The sequence below is a fragment of the Tamandua tetradactyla genome, chromosome 11, assembly GCF_023851605.1.
Source record: "Tamandua tetradactyla isolate mTamTet1 chromosome 11, mTamTet1.pri, whole genome shotgun sequence".
Taxonomy (NCBI): Eukaryota; Metazoa; Chordata; class Mammalia; order Pilosa; family Myrmecophagidae; genus Tamandua; species Tamandua tetradactyla.
Genome location: NC_135337.1, coordinates 97,908,849 through 97,932,305, shown reverse-complemented (window position 1 = coordinate 97,932,305; position 23,457 = coordinate 97,908,849). Strand labels below are relative to the sequence as shown.

The following is a 23,457-nucleotide window of genomic DNA, read 5'->3' as shown; positions in this document are numbered from 1 at the left end:
CCATAAATATGGATTCTAAGTAACATAGAGGTCATAGCAAATATGAAATATAATACAGCAATTTATATGATAGTATAAATTATAAGTTAACATTTTCATATAAATTCAGCTTGTGGAGGAAAAAAAGGCACCTTTTAATTGTTTGAATAAATCAACTAACTAATGAACTAGTGGAAACTCATTAACAATTTACTTCTAAAAGAGGTTTAACTTCATTTTAATCTTTCAAAAATAATTTAAAAATAATGAACAAAACTAATTTGAGAAAGATAAACAGTTAAAAATACAAATCTCTCAAAGTAAAAATATATCTAACAACCAATGCTAAATTTTAAATGAAAGAAATCAAATATAAGATAATGAAGAAAACATATTTTCTTAAATATACATTGAATAGTAGAAAAAATCTAAACTCTCATTCTAGGCTATGTAGAAGAACTTTTTAAAGGAAAAGTTAGCAACCTAAGAACTAAAATCCATGGGATAACACAAAACTTGATTCAATAACAATTCTTAGCTTTGTAATTTTCTGTATTAAAACTTTCAAGTAACAAACCAAAAATTTAACCTAGAATTTATTTCTTTTTAAAGAACATAAACTTGTGGAAATCAAGAAAAATGAAATGCTTATTTTAATCATACCAAAATTAAATGAAGGAATATAATTTACTGAAGCTTATTGACAATCACAGTATAGTAGTGTTTTCATATGGTTAGCAGGTAGACACAAACAGATAATAAAGCAAGGAGATATTCAGCCTCATGAATTTACAAAACTCCAGGTCTTAAGGCATTGCAGTGAGATTCTTAATTTCACCCACATAGCAAGAAAACATTCATTTCTCGAGTTTAAACAACAAAGGAACTACAAAGGCTATAATGAAGAGTGACAAATGCAAGCCGAAAAATGGAAATAGAAAATGACAAAAATGTTATATGCCACATAATATGTATATTTGTATTCATAAGATTATCTAGAAGATGAACAAAACTACAAAAAATAGGTTATTTGTATTTTCTTTAATAATACAAAATATTTTCCAAACTTACTACAGTGTTACCATAACCAAATACTTTTTCTGTAACTTAATTCTATCACAATATTTTGCTTTGCTCTAAACCAAATATTGGAGGTGCTATTTTCATTTTTAGCTGTTTATTTGTTTATGAATAAGACTAAGCAAATGTGTTTAGAAAATACCAGTGAACCCTTTCATTACAAAAAAAAATGCATTCAAAGATTTGCAATAATCTAAGTACTTTGATGATTTGGGTATAATCAATTATATTGCATAAAATTCTCTCCAGTCATTATCTAAGTCAATCTTTAACACAGTTTTAAAGATTTAGAAGTATTTTTTACATAAACTTGAGGAAACTTGAAGTTTTAGTGATTCACTATATTGAGATGCCATTTAGCTAAAAAGCTGGGATTAGCCCGGATTATCCCATACAAAGCAGTAATCTTTACTAGTTGCTATTTTTCTTCTTCAGAGAAAAATGGAGTGATTTTTGAATATCTGCAATTGTAACATGCATGTGATAAAATTTTAAAGAAAAATCATTTTTTGTTTTTATACAAAGGATGTCTTGAAAAAACACATACATTTAAATCTTAGATTTAACACATATTTCATGGATAACACTTACTATGTAGCATTCTAAGAATATATCCTTGGAAACATTCCAGATCACACATGCTCTAATAGAATATGACTCAACAAAAATGCAAACTAATTCAAGGATGTTGCAATATTTAGAGAGAGACCAAGTTAATACCCAAAAAGAAAGAAAGAAAAAGGTGCTCTTATGCTTTCAGAGTCACTGTCATTTCAATTGCCTGGAACCCTCTGTCTTCTGCATGACTCTAAAGAGGGCATTTTTTACTTCTTTGTTCCTAAGACTATAAATTAGTGGATTCAACATAGGAATCACCATAGTATAAAACACAGAGGCCACTTGATCCTTTCCCAAAGAGTAGGAATGCTTTGGTTTTAAATAAGTGAAAATTGTAGTACTGTAAAAGATGGTGACTCCCAGGAGGTGGGAGGCACAAGTAGAGAAGGCTTTGCGTTTTCCTGAAGTAGAATTAATTTTCAGAATAGTAGACAAAATGGACCCATAGGATACAGAGATTGTGATCAGAGACACCATGACATTTAAACTACCAAAGATGAATATCATTACTTCAATATCATGAGTGTCAGTGCAGGATAGGGCTAAAATGGGGATCATGTCACAGAAAAAATGATAGATTACATTGGATTTGCAGAAATGCAAACTGTTCATATAAACAAAATTGACTAATGACTCAGTAAATCCAATCGCATAGGACCCAGTGATGAGGGCTCTACAGAGTCTCGTGGACATAACAACCTGATAGTTAAGAGGATTGCAGATAGCCACATAGCGGTCATAGGCCATAGAAGAGAGAAAAAAAAATTCAGTGGCAGCCAAAAAGAAAAAAAAAGACATCTGGGTGAAGCAGCCCATGAATGAAATGTATTTGTTGGAAGTCAGTAAGTTCTCTAAGGTTTTAGGGATGATGACCGTTGAATAACTGAGGTCGAGGAAGGACAGGTGACTGAGGAAATAATACATGGGGGTCTGAAGCTGGAGGTCCAGGTGAATTATCAGTATCATCCCTGCATTCCCCAGCAGGGTAATCAGGTATATCAAGAGAAATAGCATAAAAAGGACCTGCTGGATCACTTCTGAGTCTGTCAATCCCATAAGAATGAAGTCAGGAACATTTGTGTCATTCCTCCTCCCCATAATAGAATTCAACTGTTGTAAACTGTTGAGAAATTAAAAATGATGCTTAGTTTAATGATTTCAAAACAGTTTTTGTTTATAGGAGTGATGCAGCCATTTTTTTAGAAAAATAGTTTATTATACAAATTCATGATAAAAAATAGTCTGTAAAATATAACCAAAAAAATTTAGAGTGTCTGGCAAATATTAATTAGGTATAACCATTTGGATATTATATAATAGAGACTCATATATGTTGCAAAATAAAAGAATTTAACACAAAACAGTGATACACATGAAAATGTTATACCATACATATTACTTTTATAAATTTTTTAAATGAGAAGACAGCACAGAAAGTTAAGGGATGTATCTAGTACCACAGCCAAGATTCTTTGAGTTCAGAGATCATGTGCAAAAAAAATTGTCACTTACATTTAATTCCATAAAAAACAAGAAAAGATACTAGGCATATAACAAACAATGATAGAGAGAGTCATACATTTGCTGTTATATTGTATTTGATATTATATAATACAAATGACAGATCATATATTAAACCTTAGAGTATCTTACCTGGGTGTATTAATATTATAGATCACTCATTACTGTTAATTTTCAAAAAATATATTGTCAGATTTTTTAAACAATTATCCTCCAAAAATGTATCTTCAATACATGTACATTGATTGATGACACTGATTCCATCAATTCTATGTTTTCATTTGTACAAATCATGGTATTAGTTAAGTAAGGTCTACATGATATGTATACATATATGTGCACATGCAAAATATTCTAATAGTATCCTCATTTTTAAAATAAATTAAAAAACTAACTTTGAGATTAATGCTTACCATGAACCAAATTGGTGAAAAACTTCTTACACCTATCTGTCTAGAAATTTGTCAAATACAAGTTCATCTCACAAACACTATATATAAACCATTTAAGGATTTCAAGGCATCTCTTATATTGAAGATTGTTGATAATGCAACATTTGCTCATCTCTGGGACCAATTTCCAAGGAAGATTGCTTGGCATCATTCCAAGGATAAAATTTTAGGAACTAATACATCTGTGTTAATTTTATTACAGACAGTTGTACCCCCCTCTTAGTAGCCACACAATGCTGAGAAGTATTTTTTTCTTGCAATTACTTTGTGATGCTCTAATTTATGACTGGGTTTAAAAGAAAGCTTTTTCTAGAAAAATAATTAATCTATGTTAAAAGGCCAGTCATTAACCACCAAGGATGGAACAGCACATTTTTCACAATGAAATATTTTACTTTAAAACTATGACATTATTATAGGAGTAAAAATTGTTCATTACACAAAAATTAGAATACAACAAATTTCGAAGAAGATGAACTCATTCATAAATGTTGTTAATCTTTAGATTATTTTCATCCAATTATTTCCTTTGTGCATATAAAGCTTTCTTTGATGTATACTTACATGTTTATCATTTTTCACACTTTACATTCAATAATATCCCTAATTTATTATTAAATAGCAGTAATATATTGTTATGTTAGACTTTTGCAAAAGCCACAATTTTATGTATTTCTCTATGGCAGATGCAGCACAACTAATTTGTTTCTAGGAGGAAGCACCAGCTGATGAATGGGTCTTTTGTGGCATCACAAGGAAAATATGGTGGAGTTTCTCCAGTCAGTTTTGTCAGTGTCACTTAAATAATCTACACAGTGAATGCATTGATGCATTCTTTCATAACAATACTTGTGTAGCTTGTTTATTATTTCATTGCATTGGATTTTATTATATTAAAACAAATGTGAAAAAAGAAAGTAAAAAATGTTCCTGAGAGAGTAAACATCATAAAATTAATTTGATGATCAAAAGGTCTCATTTTCTACATATAACCAAGAGAAATACATTATTATGAACCATGCATTAATTAATGGGAATGAAATCAATTTTCATGCAGATTTAGAATCAATTTGTTTAAGAAAAACTGTTTGCACTGCAGAATTACAAGAGATAATTTAGCAGTATGGATAAATAGTTTTTAAAATATCTGTCATATATTGATAAACTTTTGGAAGTAATATTCTTCTCTGATTTTGTCATTGATACTGAGAAATGCTTATTTAAAGATTCAAAAGCCAGCATCAATTGATTTCACAATTTATGGCCTTGGAGTTTAAGATATTCTATGTCAGTGCCACTTCAATTGGGATCCGCTTACTCCTTGCAAAAATTACCACATAGGAGTTTTTCTTTTCAGGATTGAAATAAGTTTTCATAGTTATTAATTATATTTTAAAATAAAATATGTAAATATTGAAGAAATAATAATTACCAATACTATTTTTATGTCTAACTTTTTTATTAAACCTTTATTGGTGACATTCCAATATATCATCTCTAGACAGTAAAATAATTTTGACAGAGTAAGTAAGGAGTAAGTAAAAATACAAGGATGACTTCTTTTTCCCACATTATAACAAATTGACAATTACCCAAATGAAACTTTTAAAAAATTTCTGTTCCTCTTTTTAATTGTGCCAGATTTTAAAATCTGTTTTGAAATTTACTAAGGATCTGTATAATTTTTGGAAAAATTAACTCTATTTTTATTATAGTGTCCTTCATATCTCTAGAGCACAGACGTCTATTTCTCTAACAGTTTTGAGGCAGGATAAAGTAGGAACCTGAGAGGGGAGAGAAGATACCATGAGGAATCCCTTGAGCACAGGTGGTTGTCCAATCCTGGAAGTCGGTCCTGCACAGACATCGTGTTGGGGGCTACACACCCATGCCAAACACCCAATGGCAGCCCAACCTGCCCAAATGCACGGTTTACCACAGGATACCACCCTGGAGAAAGTAGGGCATGAGAAAGAGCCCTGACCTGGTAAGATATGCTTTTCAAGGGCCTATTTTGCAAATCTAAGACCTAGTGTAGTGGGCAACAGAAAATTCTTATTAGGCCTTAAATCTTTTTGATCTAACAAGAATGATTGGAGTGGGAATAAATCAAACTTAATGATAAGAGCAGATTGCTCCAACATTGACTGCCTCTGGGCTCTCTGTTCTTGAGAGAATGCCAGCTACCTGTCTTGCGTGTGTACTTAATACACTTTCTACAGGTTTGTTCAATCTGTCATGCCCTTGAATGAATTCTTTCTCATTGCACAGCCAAGAACCTAGAAATTGAATCTAGCAACAGTACAACTTTGCTCCATAGTATTTAAATGCTTGAATTTACACAGGTATGTTTGTACATACTGTTAATATCCACTTATTTTTAATAATAAACATCACATAGTTGGGTCCTATTTTTTTAATCAATTACTATGCTTTTAATTGAAGTTTTAGTCCACTTATACTTAAAGAGGTTATTGTTCTAATTTCAATTGATGGTACATATTTTGAAATTCTAATTCTTCTGTCCTAGGTCTTTTTGCTTAATAAGAAAATATTATCTTTTATTCATTCTACTGATTTTTTAGCCACATGTGATTGTTCGGAACTGTTATTTACCCCTGAAAAGGCCTTGTCATTTTAATCTATTCCTGTAGGTGCAGACCTATTTTGGTTAGCACCTTTTTGTTAGGTTATTTCAATTGAAATATAACCCACGCAATTAAAAGTGGGTCTTAATCCTCTTACTGGAGTCCTTTATGAGGGGAAAAAGGACCAAAAATCTCAGAGAGCTCATAGAAAATCCCTCTGAGGAACCAAGAGAGGAAATCATGGAAGTCAGAAGTTGAAAGCAACATAACCTTGGAAAGAAAGACACCACCCCTGTGTCTTCTCATGTGACAGACATGTCCCAAAAGCCAGGGACCTTTCTTGAGAAAAGGTATTGTCCTGTTGGTACCTGAATTTACATTTTCATAACCTTAGAGCTGAAAATTGTAAGGTAATAAATCCTCATTGTAAAATCCTACCCATTTCTGATACATTGCATTCTGGCTGCTGTAACAAACTAAAACATCATGCTTCATTCCATTAAATTGTTAATAATTTCTCTTAGGGGTAAAATTTACATCCATAAAACATGCTACTGAATTCTTTTTTTAATATTTTTATTGTGAAGTCTTCACATATGTACAGTCTATACATGGCATACAATCAGTGGCTCACAAACTCATCACATAGTTGCATATTCATCACCAGGATTATTTTTAGAATATTTTCATCACTCCAGAAGAAGAAATAAATTCATACATCCTATAATCCTTACCTATCTCACTGCCCACCAGTATTTCAATCTACCCATTTTTTTTTTACCTTTTATCCCCCCTATTATTTATTTATTTATTTATTATCCTTATTTTTTACACATCTGTCCATACCCAGGATAAAATAGCATCAGACCTAAGGTTTTCACAATCACACAGTTACATTGTGAAAGCTGTATTGTTATATAATCATCTTTAAGAATCATGGCTAGTGTAACACAGCTCAACAGTTTCAGGTACCTCCCTTCAGCCACTCCAATGTACAACAAACTAAAGAGAAATATCTATATAATGCATGAGCATAACCTCTGGAATAACCTTTTGACTCTGTTTGAAATCTCTCAGCCACTGAAAGCTTTTGTCTCATTTCTCTCTTCCCCATTTTTATAAAAAAAAATGCTTTCTCAATCCCATGATGCCAGGTCCTAGCTTATCTGTGTAGTTCTTCCCACATTGCTAGGGAGATAAACACCCATGGGATTTATGTTCCATGTACAGGGGAAAGGCAGTGAGTTCACCTGCTGAGTTGGCCACATCTGAGCAACAAAAGAGGTTATCTGGGGGTAATTCCCAGGCATAATTTTAAGTAGATTTAGCTTCACTTTTGCATGAATAAACTTCATAGGGGTGAACCCCAAGATCAAGTGCTCAGCTTATTGAATTGGTTATTTCCACTGTTTGCAAGAATATCAGGAATTTCCCAAATGGGTAAGTTAAATATTTCTTCCTTTCTCCCCAGTCCTCCAAGTGGACTTTTCAAATACATTTTTATTCACTGCCCAAATTGCTCTGGGATATATCAAGGAATCACACAAGCCTGTAAAAAACAATCAGATCTCATGCCCTATTCAAGATTCCACATACTTATGGTGTTCAGCTAAACTGACCATACGAATTAAATTGTGTAATGCACTACCCAAAACATTGCAGTAAGTAAACATCTCTCTCTATGTTCTCATGCAGAAGTTGAAGTTTTAAAATATGGATGACGTTCATCCTTTACCTTATATTCTGATTTACCTAAGACCTATGCATATCAGCTTCATTTATACCTCTAAGTGATGTTTGATCACTTTTTCAATTTAAACATTTCTTGTATGGGTAAATGCTGAATTTTATAGCTTCAGAACTCTATCTCTGAGACTCAGTTATCACATAAATACCCAAAGTTTCTGGAAAGGACCAGTTTATATACAAACAGCTTAGTATCTCAGAATTTAGAAATAACAGTTACAACTCCTGAATATAAGAGACTACTGTAAGAGCTTACAATCTAGGACCCTTAACAATAGGCCATAACCTGATAACCCATGCTCTTGACTTCAATTAATGGAGTTTACACATTATAGTTAGTCAATATGAGCGAGGCATGATAATATGTCTCTCTATTTCTGCCATTTCATTCAACACAGTCCCAAAGACTTTTGCTTTATTGTTTCTGATGGGAAATTCATTCTTATTTTTATTGGGACTGCATTTTGTATAGCATATTGCTGTTCTCTTGCAGCCTTTAGAACTCTCTCTTTATCCTGTTCAGGGTTAGTTGGGCTTTGTAAACATATCTTCATGTCTTTAATTAAAGTTTGCAAGTTTTCTGCCATAATTCATTTGAATATGCCTCTTGCCCCTTTCTCTATTTCTTCTTCTGAGATTCCCATTATGAAGGTGCCCCAAAGTCTCTTAGGCCCTGTTCTCTTATATCCCTTCTTTATTGTTTTTCTTTTCAGCCTGAATTATTTCAATCATCTTGTCTTCAAATTCACTGATTCTTTCTTCTTTATATCAAACATCTTGTCTTCTATGATGAGTTCTGAAGTTCTATCTTGTTTTTTGTGAAGGCCCAAATTTACTGTGTCATTGCCTTGCAATCTTTTTTGTGCAGAATATATTTTAAAATTTCATATATTAATTCAGCAAATATTTTTTGTGCACAACATATTTTAAAATTTCATGTACTAATTCAAGGAATAAATCCCTTAGATGCTTGTTTCTCAATGTTGCATACAGCTAGTGACGTGAAAAATATATCTTTGAGTATCAGAAGCTAACAAAAATATATACTTTCCCTGTATTTGAAAATTAGCTCTGTATTTTCTGGTGTTGGTCTTCAGATATTAATCTCTTATTAATAATATCAACCTGAGGCAAAACTGTGGGTTCCTCTCTTTCTTTTCTGAGCCTGTGTCTTGTCATGGGCCTGTGTCCTGGCCTTAGAATGTGAATGACTCTTCTATTATTTTTTTTCTTTTGCATAGGCAGGCATCAGGAATCAAACACAGGCCCCTGGCATGGCAGGTGAGAACTCTGCCTGCTGGGCCACTATGGCCCACTCTCTTCAATTCTTTTGATATAGACCTCCCCCTTCCTAAAGTGCTCTATTGCATGTTTTAAAACAAGGAATCTTTTGCCCTAAGCCACATTGAATTGACTGCTTCCTTCAATTTCAGTGCTGAAAGAAACCAATTTCAACTAAGAATTTAATTTTTGACACAGCTATCTGAAAAATTAGGAAGAGATTAAGACATTTATAGACAAACAAAAGCTGAGGTAGATTCTAACACTAGACATCCCCTACAAGGAATACTACAGGAAGTTCCTCAGACTGAAAGGAAGGGACACTAGAAAGTGGATCAAAGCAGCATAAGAAATAAAAACTTCTGGTAAAGCTAACAGTGATAATTATAAATCTCAATATTACATTTTATTGATATGTATGTAATACCACTTTTCATTTGTACAGATTCTAAAAAGAAGATGCTTAAAATAATGGCAGATCTACAGTATAGGACAGGTTACATGTAATGATATAATTTAGAACAAGTAGAACATAAAGGTGGGGTTTAGTGGGGTATAAGGAAAATGTTTGTATATAGTACTGTAGTTCAAATTATATAAAATCAAAAGGAAAAGACTGTAGGAAGATGGCAGAATAGAAGCTCCAAGACTCAAACCGTCCACCAATAGAACTACCAAATGGGCAGAAACTGTCTGAAACAACTATTTTAAGACTCCTGAGGCAAGTAGAACACTGTACAGCATCAAAAAAAAAGAGTGGGAAAAGGAATCTGATAAATTATTTTAAAGAACAGTAAATTGTTCTTTGGCACACATCCTTCACTTTCACATCAGAGTGCCCTGGTGTCTAGCTTCTGGCTAACTCCACTGTGAAATAAAAGGACATAAAAACCCTCTTCTCCAAAATCAGGGGAAGGCACAGCTGATCATTAATTATGTTTTTTGATTAATAAATACAGATTAGTGGGGCCCAGTTCTAAGGGCATATATTGTTTTAAAAAGACTTGGACAGACTTTTGGAGAATACTTGTAGGAGGAATGGAGCCTGGATTGTGGGACTTTTGGCAGCTGCACTTGGTTTGAATAGTGGGTGTGTTTCTATATTCTGGCACACTGAGTTGCATATGTGTTGGCTTGTGTTTCTCTGGAGCCTTGGGTGACTCTGTAACACCTGGGACCTGGGGATGGAGTGCTTTGGCCCTGAAGTAATGGTTTCAGCAGCTGAAGGGGAGATTGGACCTCAATTGGAGATTGAGTTGAAGCTGGTCTGGCTGGCACTGGGTTGGATCAGAGTGCAGTGTGGTGGATGGTGGCGTGTGTGCTTTGGACCTCTGCCTCCTGTATGGGACTGGTGGAAGACAGGTTGTTCTGTCTTGGGCCTAGGGTTTCTATAGACAAAATCTAAATCAACCTGTATGGACAGTTTATTTAAACAACTAAAACTCTTGGAGTCAAGAATGGGAACAAGGCTTTGTAATTCTGAATAGTTTAATGTAATTTATACACAGATACATTTCAAACTATGGTGGACAGATAATTAAAATATATTTGTAGAGTCTCCTGAGGGTCTGAAAATATTATGGAACTATTAAACGTTCCCATCTGAGAAATGCTGGGGACCCTCTTATCCATTAGGGACTCCCAAGAAAGTAAGCCAAAGTCTTGATTTTCAGGCTTGCCCTTATGAAGCTTATTTCTGTTGTGGAAAAGTGTAAGACTACTTATAATGAGACCTAAAAGCTGGTTCCAGGAAACCTCTTTTGTTACTAAGATGTGGCCTTTCTCTCTTTTTAAGCTCAGCCCTGCAAAGAAAATCCTTACCCTCTCACCTGTATGGCACATGACATTCAGGACTGAAATTCTTCCTGACATTGTGTAACATGACCCCCTTGGATGTGTGTGGCCCTTGCAACATAAGACTGACAATACCTTCCTGAACAAAAAGGGTAAAAGAAGTGTAATAAAATATGACATCAGTGGCTAAGATAGATAAAACACAGTAGAGAGGTTATTCTAGAGGGTATTCTTACACAAACTTCAGTTAGAAAGTACTGCTATGGTTTGCTAAACCCCAACCAGTATCACTCTTTTTAACTCTTAAGAACACTTAGGGCTCAAACTGACACTCTATAAAAGTTTCATCTACTGTTTGCCTTCTTGGAACCTATATTTTCCAGAAGGTTCTTAGGCCAGAAAAATCTTGAAATGCATAGGGACCAGCCTTTCCAATATTTTCAACTAATTACAACCCCTTATCCTTTAGTGTTGACATTCCTTCTAAACATGAAAAAGTCAGAATGGGCATTGCTAAAGTTCTATAAATTTGTCTTTGATAAATCTACAGGGAACTTTAGATTTGGGATAAGGATCAAAGGAGAAGGAAAAGTTATAACAGAGGAAATAGGATTTTAAAAATGAGTATGAATGCTGAATCACCACAGTGATGCTTCTTTTAGCCTCAAATATTTTGGAGCAGCTATATGAAAAAATATGAAATAGTAAATGGTAATTCATAGCAAATTCTGAAATCAGTACCGTAACTTATTGAACTGTACTTTGAAAAGTATTGCTTTTTCCTTATTTTCTTTGTACATATGTTATAATTCACAGTAAAAAATATTTTAAAAAGATGCATGGGCACAGATGATAGCAGCCATTGTTTCAAACCCCACTGACCCAGGGTGCAAGCAGTCATTGTTTCCACCATCTCAGGACAGAAATCGCAACAATGGAAAGTTAAAGACACTGTGCTTCCTCAGCACTCTGGGGAAGAGTTGAAGTGCTGCACTGGCTAGGCAGATAAGGGAGTCTCAGTTTTCCACAGCAATCAGAGAAGCTCTTGGTCCTTTCATTATCTCCTCCCCAGGCCACCTTGGAGCTGATCTTTGCCCCTTTTGTAGATTCCTGGGCCTGGTTGTCTTAAGTCTGTCTTGGGAAAGTCCTCTTCATCATGCTATTGTCACAGAATTTGCCTTAAGGGAAAAGTAGTTTGAGACAGTCAAATAAGTGTAAGAAACTCTAAAGGCAAACAATCTAGGTCACAGGCATGCCAGCTTCAAATATCCTGGAGACTGAGATATTGTCCCTAAGAAACAGAGAGGATAGTAAAACTCCTTAAACAGAGCAACAATGAAACAATTGACAAAGAAAAGCCTAGGGCAACAGAGAAGTTCAGAAACATCAGGGCTAAAGCTCAAGATAATCTCTGTCTTATCATCAGCTGTTTGCAAAATCAAGAAATACATATATCACAGGAAAAAATCATGGCATTAACATTTTAAAAATATTAAAATGTACAATATGCCACAAGAACAAATGAAAAATGAAGTAATAGGAAATAAGACCCATCTAATGAAAAAGCATAAAATGAATGAAGATGACAAGAATGTGGACATGCCAAACAAAGGCTTTAAAAATTATCTTAAAAATGCTGAAGGGATGAAGGAAAGTACAAAGAAATAAAGGACATCTGTAAAACAATGATGAAGAAAATGAGAGTCTAATTAAAGAAATAGATAATTTAAAAAGGAACCAAACAGAACAATTGGAATTTAGGACCACAATAACTGAAGTGAAAACTTGCCAGGATGATTTCAAGAGCAGATTGCCATTGACAAAAGAAAGAATCAGTGACCTAGAAGACAAAATGCTTGAGATGAGGCAGGTTGAGGAGCAGAAAAAAAAAGATTTACTAAAATTGAAAATGCAAACAGAGATATCTCTGACAAACAATCAAATGTACCAATAACATATTGTAGGAGGCCCAGAAGGAGAAAGAAGAAAGGGGAATATTCAAATAAGTAATGACAGTTTTCCAAACTTAGTAAAAGACATGAATATGTACATCCATGAAGCCCAGAAAATATAAAAATATTTAAACATGAAGAAAAATAAGTTCTGTCTTGTATTAATCACACTATTGAATGTTCAGGAGTTGGAAATAATTTGAAAGCTGCAAAAGAAAACTGTCATGAAGAAAGGAGTACCAACTAGATTGAGTGCCATTTTCTCATCAGCAACCATGAAAGCATGAAGGCAGTGCATTGAGATATGTAAAGTACTAACAGATAACAACTATGAGTTAAGAATTGTTTTTTTAGTAGATTCAATGTAGTATAAATTAAAATCCTAATAACTTACTTCACAGAAATAGAAAAAACAATAATCAAATTGATTTGAAAGGGCAGTGTGTCCTGCATCCTAAAAATATCTTGAAAAATAAAATGAGCAGGGGGTCTCACAACTGCCTGACTTTAAAGCATATTACGTAGCAGTAGTGGGCATAAAAGCACAATAATGGCACAAATATAGTTATACTGAACAATGGACTTGAAATGAGTGTTCAGAAACAGGCCCTCTCATTTATGGATTTTTTTTTTCACATGGGCAGGCACTGGGATTCAAACCCAGGTGTCCAGCATGGCAGGTGAGTAGTCTGCCTGCTGAGTCACTGTGGCCCACCTGGACAACTGATCTTTAACAAGGTGGTCAAGCCAACTCAACGATGTCACAGAATGAAAGAAGACTCATATCTCACACCTTGTACAAAAATTAACTCAAAATGGCTGAAATACCTAAACATTAGAGCTAAGGCCATAAATATTTAGAAGAAATTATAGGGAAATATCTCATAGATTTGTGACATGAAGTGTTTTCTAGACCTTACACCCAAAGTGCAAGCAATGACAAAATAAATAGATAAATTGAATTTCCTTAAATTTTAAAACTTTTGTGCATTAAGGGTCTTAGTCAGGAAAGTGAAAAGTCAGGTTATACAATGGGAAACTGTATTAGCTAGGGTTCTCTAGAGAAACAGAATCAGTAGGATATGTCTGTAAATATAAAATTTACAAAAGTGTTTCACATGGTCATGAGGATATAGAGTCCAAAGTATGTACAGCAGACTGCAAGCTGCCAGCTCCAATGAAGATCTTCAACAAACTCTCAGGAGAAGCTTGCTGGGTCAGCAGGGGGATGTAAGATTCCAAGATCTGTAGGTCAGGCCACAGGCTGGTGGGTCCAATGAAGATCTTCAATGAACTCTCAGGAGAGGATGGCTGGCTGAAGTAGGAAGAATGACTGTCTCTTCTGAACTCCCCTTAAAAGACTTCCAGTGAAAAAAGAACATTTTTGTCTTAGAACAGACCATGCCAATATTTGACTTCGATGAGATTTCTATTGTTTCTGACTTTGTAATGCATTTGTATTGCTACTGAAATGGTTTAAAGCTTTGTGATACTGTGATGGAGTGAATGCATTTTGTATATGCAAAAACCACATCCTTTTTGGGGGCCCAGAGAGTAGAATATGCTGGTTTGAAAGTATTACATAACCTAGAAAAGCTATGTTTTAATCCTGATCCAATGACATGAGAGCATAAATTTCTTTTAATCTTTATTCAACACTGTAGGTTGCTTGATTAGATTATCTCTATGGAGATGTGACACACTCAATCGTGAGTATTAACTTTTGATTACATGGTGATGTGACTCCACCCATTCCAGGTGGGTCAGCTTAGTTTACTGGAATTTATTGAAAGAGGAAACATTTTGGTGAGAGTCAGAAATGACAGAAACCACAGAAATCATAGAAACAACAGAGCCTAGAGTAAGGACAGAAGCATCAGAGCCAACAGAAACTTCACAATAGACGAGACACACTTGTGGACACATGGAGAGCAGAGACATGGACATTTGGAGATACTTGGAGCCCTGAAAATATTTCCATGAAAGGTTAAGCAAGCCAGAATCATGAGCAAGCCAAAGGGAGCCAATAGATGAAAGCCAGCTCTGGAGAAGCAAATTGAGTAACTCTGACAGGAATAAAGGCTGAAAGTACAAAACCCAGGATTCAGGGACCAGCAAGCATTCACAGCTGATAGAAGTGTTGCAGATGCATTAGCCATTCTTAAATTGAGGAATCATTCCCCAGATGCGTTAGTTTACATTTCCACAGGCTTAGAACTGCAAACTTACAATTTATTATATTCCCCTTTTTAAAAGCTATTTCAGGATGGGCCATGGTGGCTCAGCAGGCAGAGTTCTCCCCTACCATTCCAGAGACCCGGGTTAGATTCCTGGTGCCTGCCCAAGTGAATAAAAAAGCTGTTTCAGTTCTGGAATGTCATATTACAGCAGCTAGCAAATTAACACAGCATGTAGCAATATGGATGAACCTTGAGGACATTAGACAGAGACAAAAGGACAAATAGGATATGGTCTCTTGAATATGAACTAACATTAGTGAGTGAACATTTAGAGTTAAAGTTAAGAACAAATGTTATCAGGAGATAGAAAGAAGGGAAGGATTGGACATTTGATACTGAGAGAGTACAGAATGTTCAACAACACTGATTGTGACAATCCAGAAATGGACAGCAAAATACTCTTTGATGGTACCACAATATTGTAAGCACACTGAATTAAGCTAAGTGTGAGTGTGATTGAAGGCAGTGGGCTGGGGACATGTATGACACTTCAAGGGATGTTTTATAGCAAAAAACACAATAAAAAAACTAAGGTCTATAGTTAACGGTAATGTTGGAATATGTTTCCTTGAATGTAAAAAGGGCAATATGCCAAAGCTAAATGTCAATATGGGGGAAATTGGTGAGAAGTATGCTATTCTTTGTGGAAGAAATGAAAATGTTCTTGTAAAGATTATGGTGATTAAGACCATAATCTATAAGGTCTATTATATGGGGAACCACTGATATTTTATTTAGGCTGGATTGTATGATATGTGAATAAAACTGTTTAAAAATGAACAGAGAGATATAAGTGATGAAGAAAATGTGGCAAATGAGATGTACCTATTTACTGTTAGTAGGAAAGTAGAGTCGTGGAGCTCCTCTAGAGGGCAGTGTGGTGACTCCACAAGAGGTTAGGGTTGGGGTTTCTGTAAGATCATGCAACTGCATAGTAAGGCACATTCTTGGAGGAATTGAGAGTGGGGACAAGAATGGACCTTTGCACACTGGTGTTTATGGCAGCAGTCATTGAGATTTGCAATGAATGGAGGAAGCCATTCATTGTATGCATCAACTGAGAAATGGAAGGGGGAACTGTGATATATGCATACAATGGACTATTGAGGTGCAGCAAGAATGAATGAAGTTGTGAGGCATACAAATAGGTGGATGAACCTTGAGGACAGTATGTTGAATGAAATAAGCCAGAAACTAAAAGACTAATACTATAACACCTCACTAATATGGACTAACTATAATGTGCAAACTCTAAGGATTGAATTCACATGCATGGGCTATCAGGTGAAGGAATATTGCAAAGGTTCCTAGATTGAAAGCTCTCACAGCAATCACATTTATTCCAGAGCTGTAACAGTTATTTCTAAATTCTGAGATGTTGAACTCTTTGTATATAATCTGGTTGTTCCCCGGAATCAAAGGTATTTGTATGACACCTGAGACTCAGAGCAAAAGTCAGCATTACTCCAATCAGCAATGATTAAAAAAACTGAAAAAGTGATCAGACTTCAATTAGAAATATGAATGAAGCTGATCAGGGTAGGAATAAGGTAAATTAGACTAATGGGTAGAGGATAACACTGACAGTATTCTAAAACTTCAATGTCTGTTGTGAGACCTAAGAAAAAGATGTTTATTTGGAGCAAAATACATATTTTTGGTAGCACACTATCTAACATGTATCGTTAATGGGGGTGAAATCTTTTTGGTTAGTATGGTATAGTTTAATGCCATGATACATTTCCAAGTAACCTGGGCAGAAGATAAAGAAGTATTTGCAAACTCCCTTTGAGACACTGGGGTTAAAGGTGCAAATAATAAAGTCCCTCACCTATGAAAGACCTGATATTCTTGCAACCATTCTAGCAACCACTGCCAAATTGATGGGCGAGCCCCTCGATCTTTGGGTTTACCCTTGTGAAAAATTCTTGCAAAGGAGAAGCTAAGTCTACATATGATTATGACTAAGGGTGAACCCTAGAGAACCTCTTCTGTTTCTCAGATGTGGCCTCGCTTGAACACTGCCTTCTCCCCACACATGGGACATGACTTCCAGTGGTGCAAATCTCTGTGGCAATGTGGGATGTGGCTCCAGGTGATAAGCTTGGTCCTGGCATTGTGGGAATTGGAAAGCTTTCTTGACAAAAGCAGAAGAAAAATGAAAAGTTGCTGAGAGATTGCAAACAGAATTGAGGGGTTTAGGGAGGTTATTATTATGCAGTATATAGATATCCCATTACAGTTTTTGTGTATTGGAGTAGCCAGAGGGAAATACTTGAGACTGTTGACTTATAATCCAATAGACTTGGCTTTTGAAGATGATTGAATAACTACAGACCTTTTAAGTATAACCATGTGTTTTAGTTTGCTGATGCTGCCATAATGCAATATACCAAAAATGAATTGGCTTTTATGAAGTAGATTTTTTATTTAATGTAATTTTATTGATATATATGATATACTCAAATATCACATAATCATACAAAGTGTACAATCTGTGCTTCACAGCAGCAGCGTATAGCTGTGCATTTATCATCAAAATAGAATATTTTGCCTTTTTGTGAAAAATAATCTACATGCAAGAAAGACATATTTACAATCAGTTGTAAAATAGAATTCAGAATTTGTTATTTCAATTCCGCAATGTTAGGCTTTGACTACTAGTTGCTCCAAGACACTGGAGACTAAAATAAGTATCAATATAATGATTCAGGAGTGATACTCATTTTTAAACCTACCTTCTCTGTATAACTCCAGAATCTCCTTTGATCTTTCTCACATTCCTTATAGATATTTGTGCTATGCCCATTCTAAGTTTTTCATGTTGGAAGGGGTTGTTGATAATATAGGATAAGGGGATGGAACTAGTTGATATTCTGGAGAAGCTGGCCATCTGAATTTCAAGACTTATCTGATCTAGAAATCTATACGGAAATTGTACGTTCCAATTTTCTTACAGGTACTTTATAAATAAGACCATACAACATTTGCTCTTTGGTTTTTGTCTTATTTTGCCTCACCCAATGTCCCACAGTTTCATTCACAATGCATGCCTAAAAACTTCATTCTTTTTTGTAACACACAATATTCAATCATATGTATAGACCATTATTCATCACTCTACTTCTCAGTCACTGTATCCTTCAGCAACTTCTATCAATTTGGCATCATATGCAATGTTTAAAGTCAACAGTCCATCAACACTGAATTTTAGACAATTTCATTGTTTCCAAGAGAAAAATAACCAATAAGCACACTCTAACCAAATAGAAAATCCAAACCTCTTCTTAACTCTTGCCCATCCACCAATTGTTTACCCCTGATATTGCTGTGGCACTATTGATGTTTTCCTATTAAACATAATCCAAAGCATGCAACAGCAGTTTCCCCCCACACCCACAAATTATACATTCTTTCTGCAAGATTCATACATTTGCAGTAGTTCATGCAAGAACTTATTTATATTTGTAGTATTAATTTGTGAGACACATGGGTCTATATAACCCCTTTAAATCATGTCACCTTCAATTTGACAATATTACTTATAGACCCACTAATGAATCACCTTCACTTCTATCTATTCCCTTACATTTAAGTTCAACCTCATTAGCTAAACATTTACCCATGTTTAGCTTCTGTGTATCTCTAAGTCCCCTATATTCTGTATTACAAGCTTCTGACTTTACCTTTATCATAGTCATAAAGTGGAATAATAGAGTATATGCCCTTTTATTTTTGGCTTATTTCACTCAGCTTTATGTCCTCAAGGCTCATCCAACATGTCATGTACTTCAGGACATCATTTCATCTTACTGTTGCATAATATTTTATCATATGTATATACCACATTTTGTTAACCCACCCATCTCTTGATGGGTACTTTGTTTCCATCTTCTGGCAATTGTGAATAATGCTGTTATGAATATTCCTGTGCAAATGTCTGTTCATATCACTGCTTTCAGCTCTTTTGAGTATATGTTCGGTAGTCATAACAATATATACTTACCTGAGGAAATGCTAGACTGTCTTCCATAGCAGCTGTACCATTAGACATTCCCACCAGCAGTGCATAAGGTGATAGTGTGAATGAATGATTATCTAATTTGAATGTTTATATGGTATGTGAATATATATCTCCACAAAATTTCATTAAGATAAGTTACAAATATAATAATAACAGTAATAACAATAAAACTTATTAAAAACCCAAGTAATCAAAACAGCATGGTACTGACACAAGGATAATCATATAGACCAATGAAATTTAATTGAGAGCTCAGAAATCTGTCTTTGCATTTATGGCCAACTGTTATTTGACAAAGTGATAGAGACCACTCAATTAGGAAAGATTAGTATATAATCTAGGAATATTGATAACTTAATTTGCAAAAAACAAACAAAAAGAACAAAAAAGAGAGCATGACACTTACTGTTCTAGCTTGCTAGCTGCCAGAATTCAATATATTAGAAATGGAATGGGTTTTGAAAAGTGGAATTTAATAAGTTGCAAGTTAACAGTTTTTAGGCTGTGGAAATATCACAATTAAAGTAAGTCTATAGAAATGTTCAATCTAAGGCATGCAAGGAAAGATACCTTGATTCAAGAAGGCCAATGAAGTTTAGGGTTTCTCTCTCAAGTGGAAAGGCACATGGTGAACATGGTCAGGATTTCCCTCTCAGCTGGAAGGGCATGTGGCGAACATGACATCATCTGCTAACATCCTCTCCACCTCTCCAGGAGGTGTTTTCCTTCTTCATCTCCAAAGATCACTGACTGGTGGATTCTGTTTCCTGGTTCTGTGGTGTCCTCTGTTGTGGATTTCTCATGGCTCTCTTGTTCTTCTCTGCTATCTCTGAATCTCCTACTTTCTCCAAAGTGTTCCCTCTTTTATAGGTTCCCAGTAAAGTAATCAAGATCCACCTGGAACGGGTATAGACACATCTCTACCTAATCCAATTTAACACCCACTCTTGAACAAATCACATCTCCATGGAGATAATCCAGTCAAAGTTTCCAGCATAATGTGCTAAATAGGGATTAGAAGAAAGAGTTGCCCTTTCAAAATGGGAGTAGGATTAAGACATGGCTTTTCTAGGGTACATAAACCTTTTCAAACTGACACACCTACCTCACTCCATATTCAAAACTCAATTCAAAATGAATGAAAGACATAAATATAAAACCTAGAATTATCAAACTCCTACAAGAAAATCTAGGCAATGATTAATTAAAGTTTCCCCCCAGTGTTCAAAAAAAACACACAAAAAAAGAGAAAGGAACTTTATGAAAACTAAAAGCTATTGTTTTGAAAGGTCCTCATCATGAAAGTGAAATGACAACTCATGCAATATAAAAAAATATTTGAAAATTACATATCCAACAAAGTTTTTAATATTCATTGCATATAACAAACTTCTTCAACTTCACTGAAGTTGAACATCCCAATTTAAAAATGGTCAGAAGATTCAGTAGACATTTTCCATAGAAGAAATGCAAGTGTCCAAGAAGCACCTGAAAAGACACTCAACACCATTAGCCATCAGAGAAATGGAAATGCAAATCAAAACAATAAGATACCATTTCACACCAATTAAAATGGCTATTATTAAAAAAATAGAAAATAAAAGGTATTAGTAAGGATGCAGAAAAACAGGAACATTCATTCATTGCTAGTGGCAATGCCAAATGGTGCAGTCACTTTGGAAAACAGTGTGACAGTTCCTCAGAAAACTAAAGATAGAACTACAATGTGTCCCAGCAATCCCACTACTTGGTATATACCAAAATAATTGAAAACAGGGACCAGAACAGTTATTTCTACACAAATGTCCATAACAGCATGATTCACAATTGCCACAAGATGGAAGTAACATATGTCCATCAATCAATGAATGGATAAATAAAATCTGGTATATACATAAAATGGAATATTATTCAGCAGTAAAAAAGATTGAAGCCCTGATACATGTAATTTCATGCATGGATCTTCAAGTCATCACATTGAAGGAAATAATCCAGACACAAAGGGATACAGTATGATCTCAATGATTTGAAACATTAGTATAAGAAAACTCATAGTGTCAGAATCTAGATTATAGGTTACCAGGGGATAGGAAATTGGAAGTTAAGACTTAAAATGTACAGGTTTCCTGTTTGGAATGATGGAAGTGTTTTGGTATTGGATAGGTGGTGATGGTAGCACAACATTTTAAACACAATCAACAGCACTGATACATATATCTGAATGTGATTAAAAGGGGAAATGTTGGTTTGTATGTACAATAGAATAATAAATAAGAAAAAAATCATGTGATTGCAATTCATAGAGAGTAAACCTTAATTCAAACCATGGACTATAGTTATTTGTACAATTATAACACTTTGTTTTTACCAACTGAAACACATGTTCCACATGAATGCAAGATGCTTGGGGCATGGAGGTATTTTGGAATCTTGTATTTTATGCATGTTTGTTTTCTAAACCCGTAATTTTTCTACCAAAGATAAAAGAAAGAAAGAATATATTTAAAAAATTAGTCCTACTTGCAATGAACTCACAGCCACTGTGAGCTTAGGTTATTAAGTTGTATTAATGTATTTAGTTTAAGAACAGATTTTTTATAGGTACATAGTTTCAAACCACCACAGTCATGCTATAGTATTCAGATTTTAATTTCATATATTTAATGGAGAACTTTAATTCTTAAACAGATCTGTTTTCCATGTAAATAAAAATCAAAACTACTTCTTAGCACATGACTTGTCAAAATTTTAGATATTTCAGCAAAGTGGCCCCAAATTATCAATTTTACTTAATGGCCCCATTATGCTTATAATGCACTTATATGATGCAATCTTTCCACTGGAACTTCTTATGTTTACTGTTATTGGTTCTGTACTCTTCCTGCTTTACTGTCTGGCTACAAGCTGCCATTTCTAGCTTTCCTAAGTTTTAAAACTTAGGAGTCCTGACACCTTAATATCATAAGGTTCTACTCTTAATTTGCTAAAAACTGAGAAAACAGACTATTTTGCTATATTAAGTATCAATTTAATATTCTTAGGTCACATGCTAAGCATGTGGTATATGCTCATACACCATTGATATGGCAAGAAATTCAAGCAATGAATTTCAGATGCCTCTGTACTTACTTCTGTATGTCAAACTGCTGAATACTTGATATTCCTAAATGGTCTCACATTATTGTGATTCAGTGTTCAATCTGAGCAAATGAAATGATTATTCATCTTCCAAATTTCAAGACTACTAGTGGTTGATTAGATTGCATTAAACTATTTGATGTTAAAAGTATACTAAATACCAGAGACCCAGGTTCAATTCCTGGTGCCTGCCCATGTGAAAAAAAAAAGTATATTGAGACTCATAACAGTAGACTTAAAAAAGCAGAAGAAAGAATATGTAAACTAAAGATAGAGGAGTTGAACTTGAATGCTCAAAAGAGCAAATGTCAAGAAAAATGGGAAAAAATGTAATTTGATGTCAGGAAAATGATAAACATGAAGTATACCAAGATAAGAATTATTGATGTCTCAGAATGAAAAGAGAAAAGTAAAGGGATAGGAAGATGAGTTGAAGACATAACAGAGGAAAACTTCCCAAACCTTTTAAATAACATAAATATTCAAACCAAACATGACCAAAGAATATCAAATAGAATAAATCCAAATAAGCTTACTTCAAGACATATACATAAGAGAATGTCAAATCTTGAAGAGAAACTAAAAGTGATGAAAGCAGCAGGAGAAAAATGATTTATTACAAGCAAGGAAAACATAAGACTGAGCTCAGAGTAATCAACAGGCACCATAGAGGCAAGCAGGCAGTGTAAGATATGTTTAAGATTTTGAATGAGAAAGACTTCCAGTCAAGCATTCTTTATTCTGAAAAGTTGCCCTGCAAAATTGAGGAAGAAGTTTAAATCTTCACAGTGGTTGTGGAATTTACCAACAAGAGAACAGCCCTACGGGAAATATTAAACAGAGCTGTGCCATCTGAAAATAGGCAGAGAGGGACGTCTCAAGGATGGTACAGAGTAGAAGAGCATTAGCAAGGGTAACTTAAAGGATAAAAAGCAAGAGAGAGAAGAATATATAGATTTGACAAAAGCTGTAGTCAGTTCTAATAATATTAAATAAAACAAATTCCTGAAATAAAAATCTTGAAAATATTTAGTAACACAGGTC

General features: G+C 34.4%; 1 protein-coding gene across 1 annotated transcript; it reads right to left on the bottom strand.

Moving 5' to 3' along the window:
- Window positions 1-1,827: 1,827 nt before the first annotated feature.
- LOC143649731 (olfactory receptor 8H1-like) lies at window positions 1,828-2,775 on the bottom strand. Its single transcript, XM_077119660.1, has one exon. It carries the CDS (start codon window positions 2,773-2,775, stop codon window positions 1,828-1,830), a length of 948 nt encoding a protein of 315 aa, XP_076975775.1.
- Window positions 2,776-23,457: the final 20,682 nt, after the last annotated feature.

Coding starts and splice junctions, on each gene's coding strand:
- LOC143649731 (XM_077119660.1), bottom strand. CDS start 2,775: ATGGGGAGGAGGAATGACACAAATGTTCCTGACTTCATTCTTATGGGA.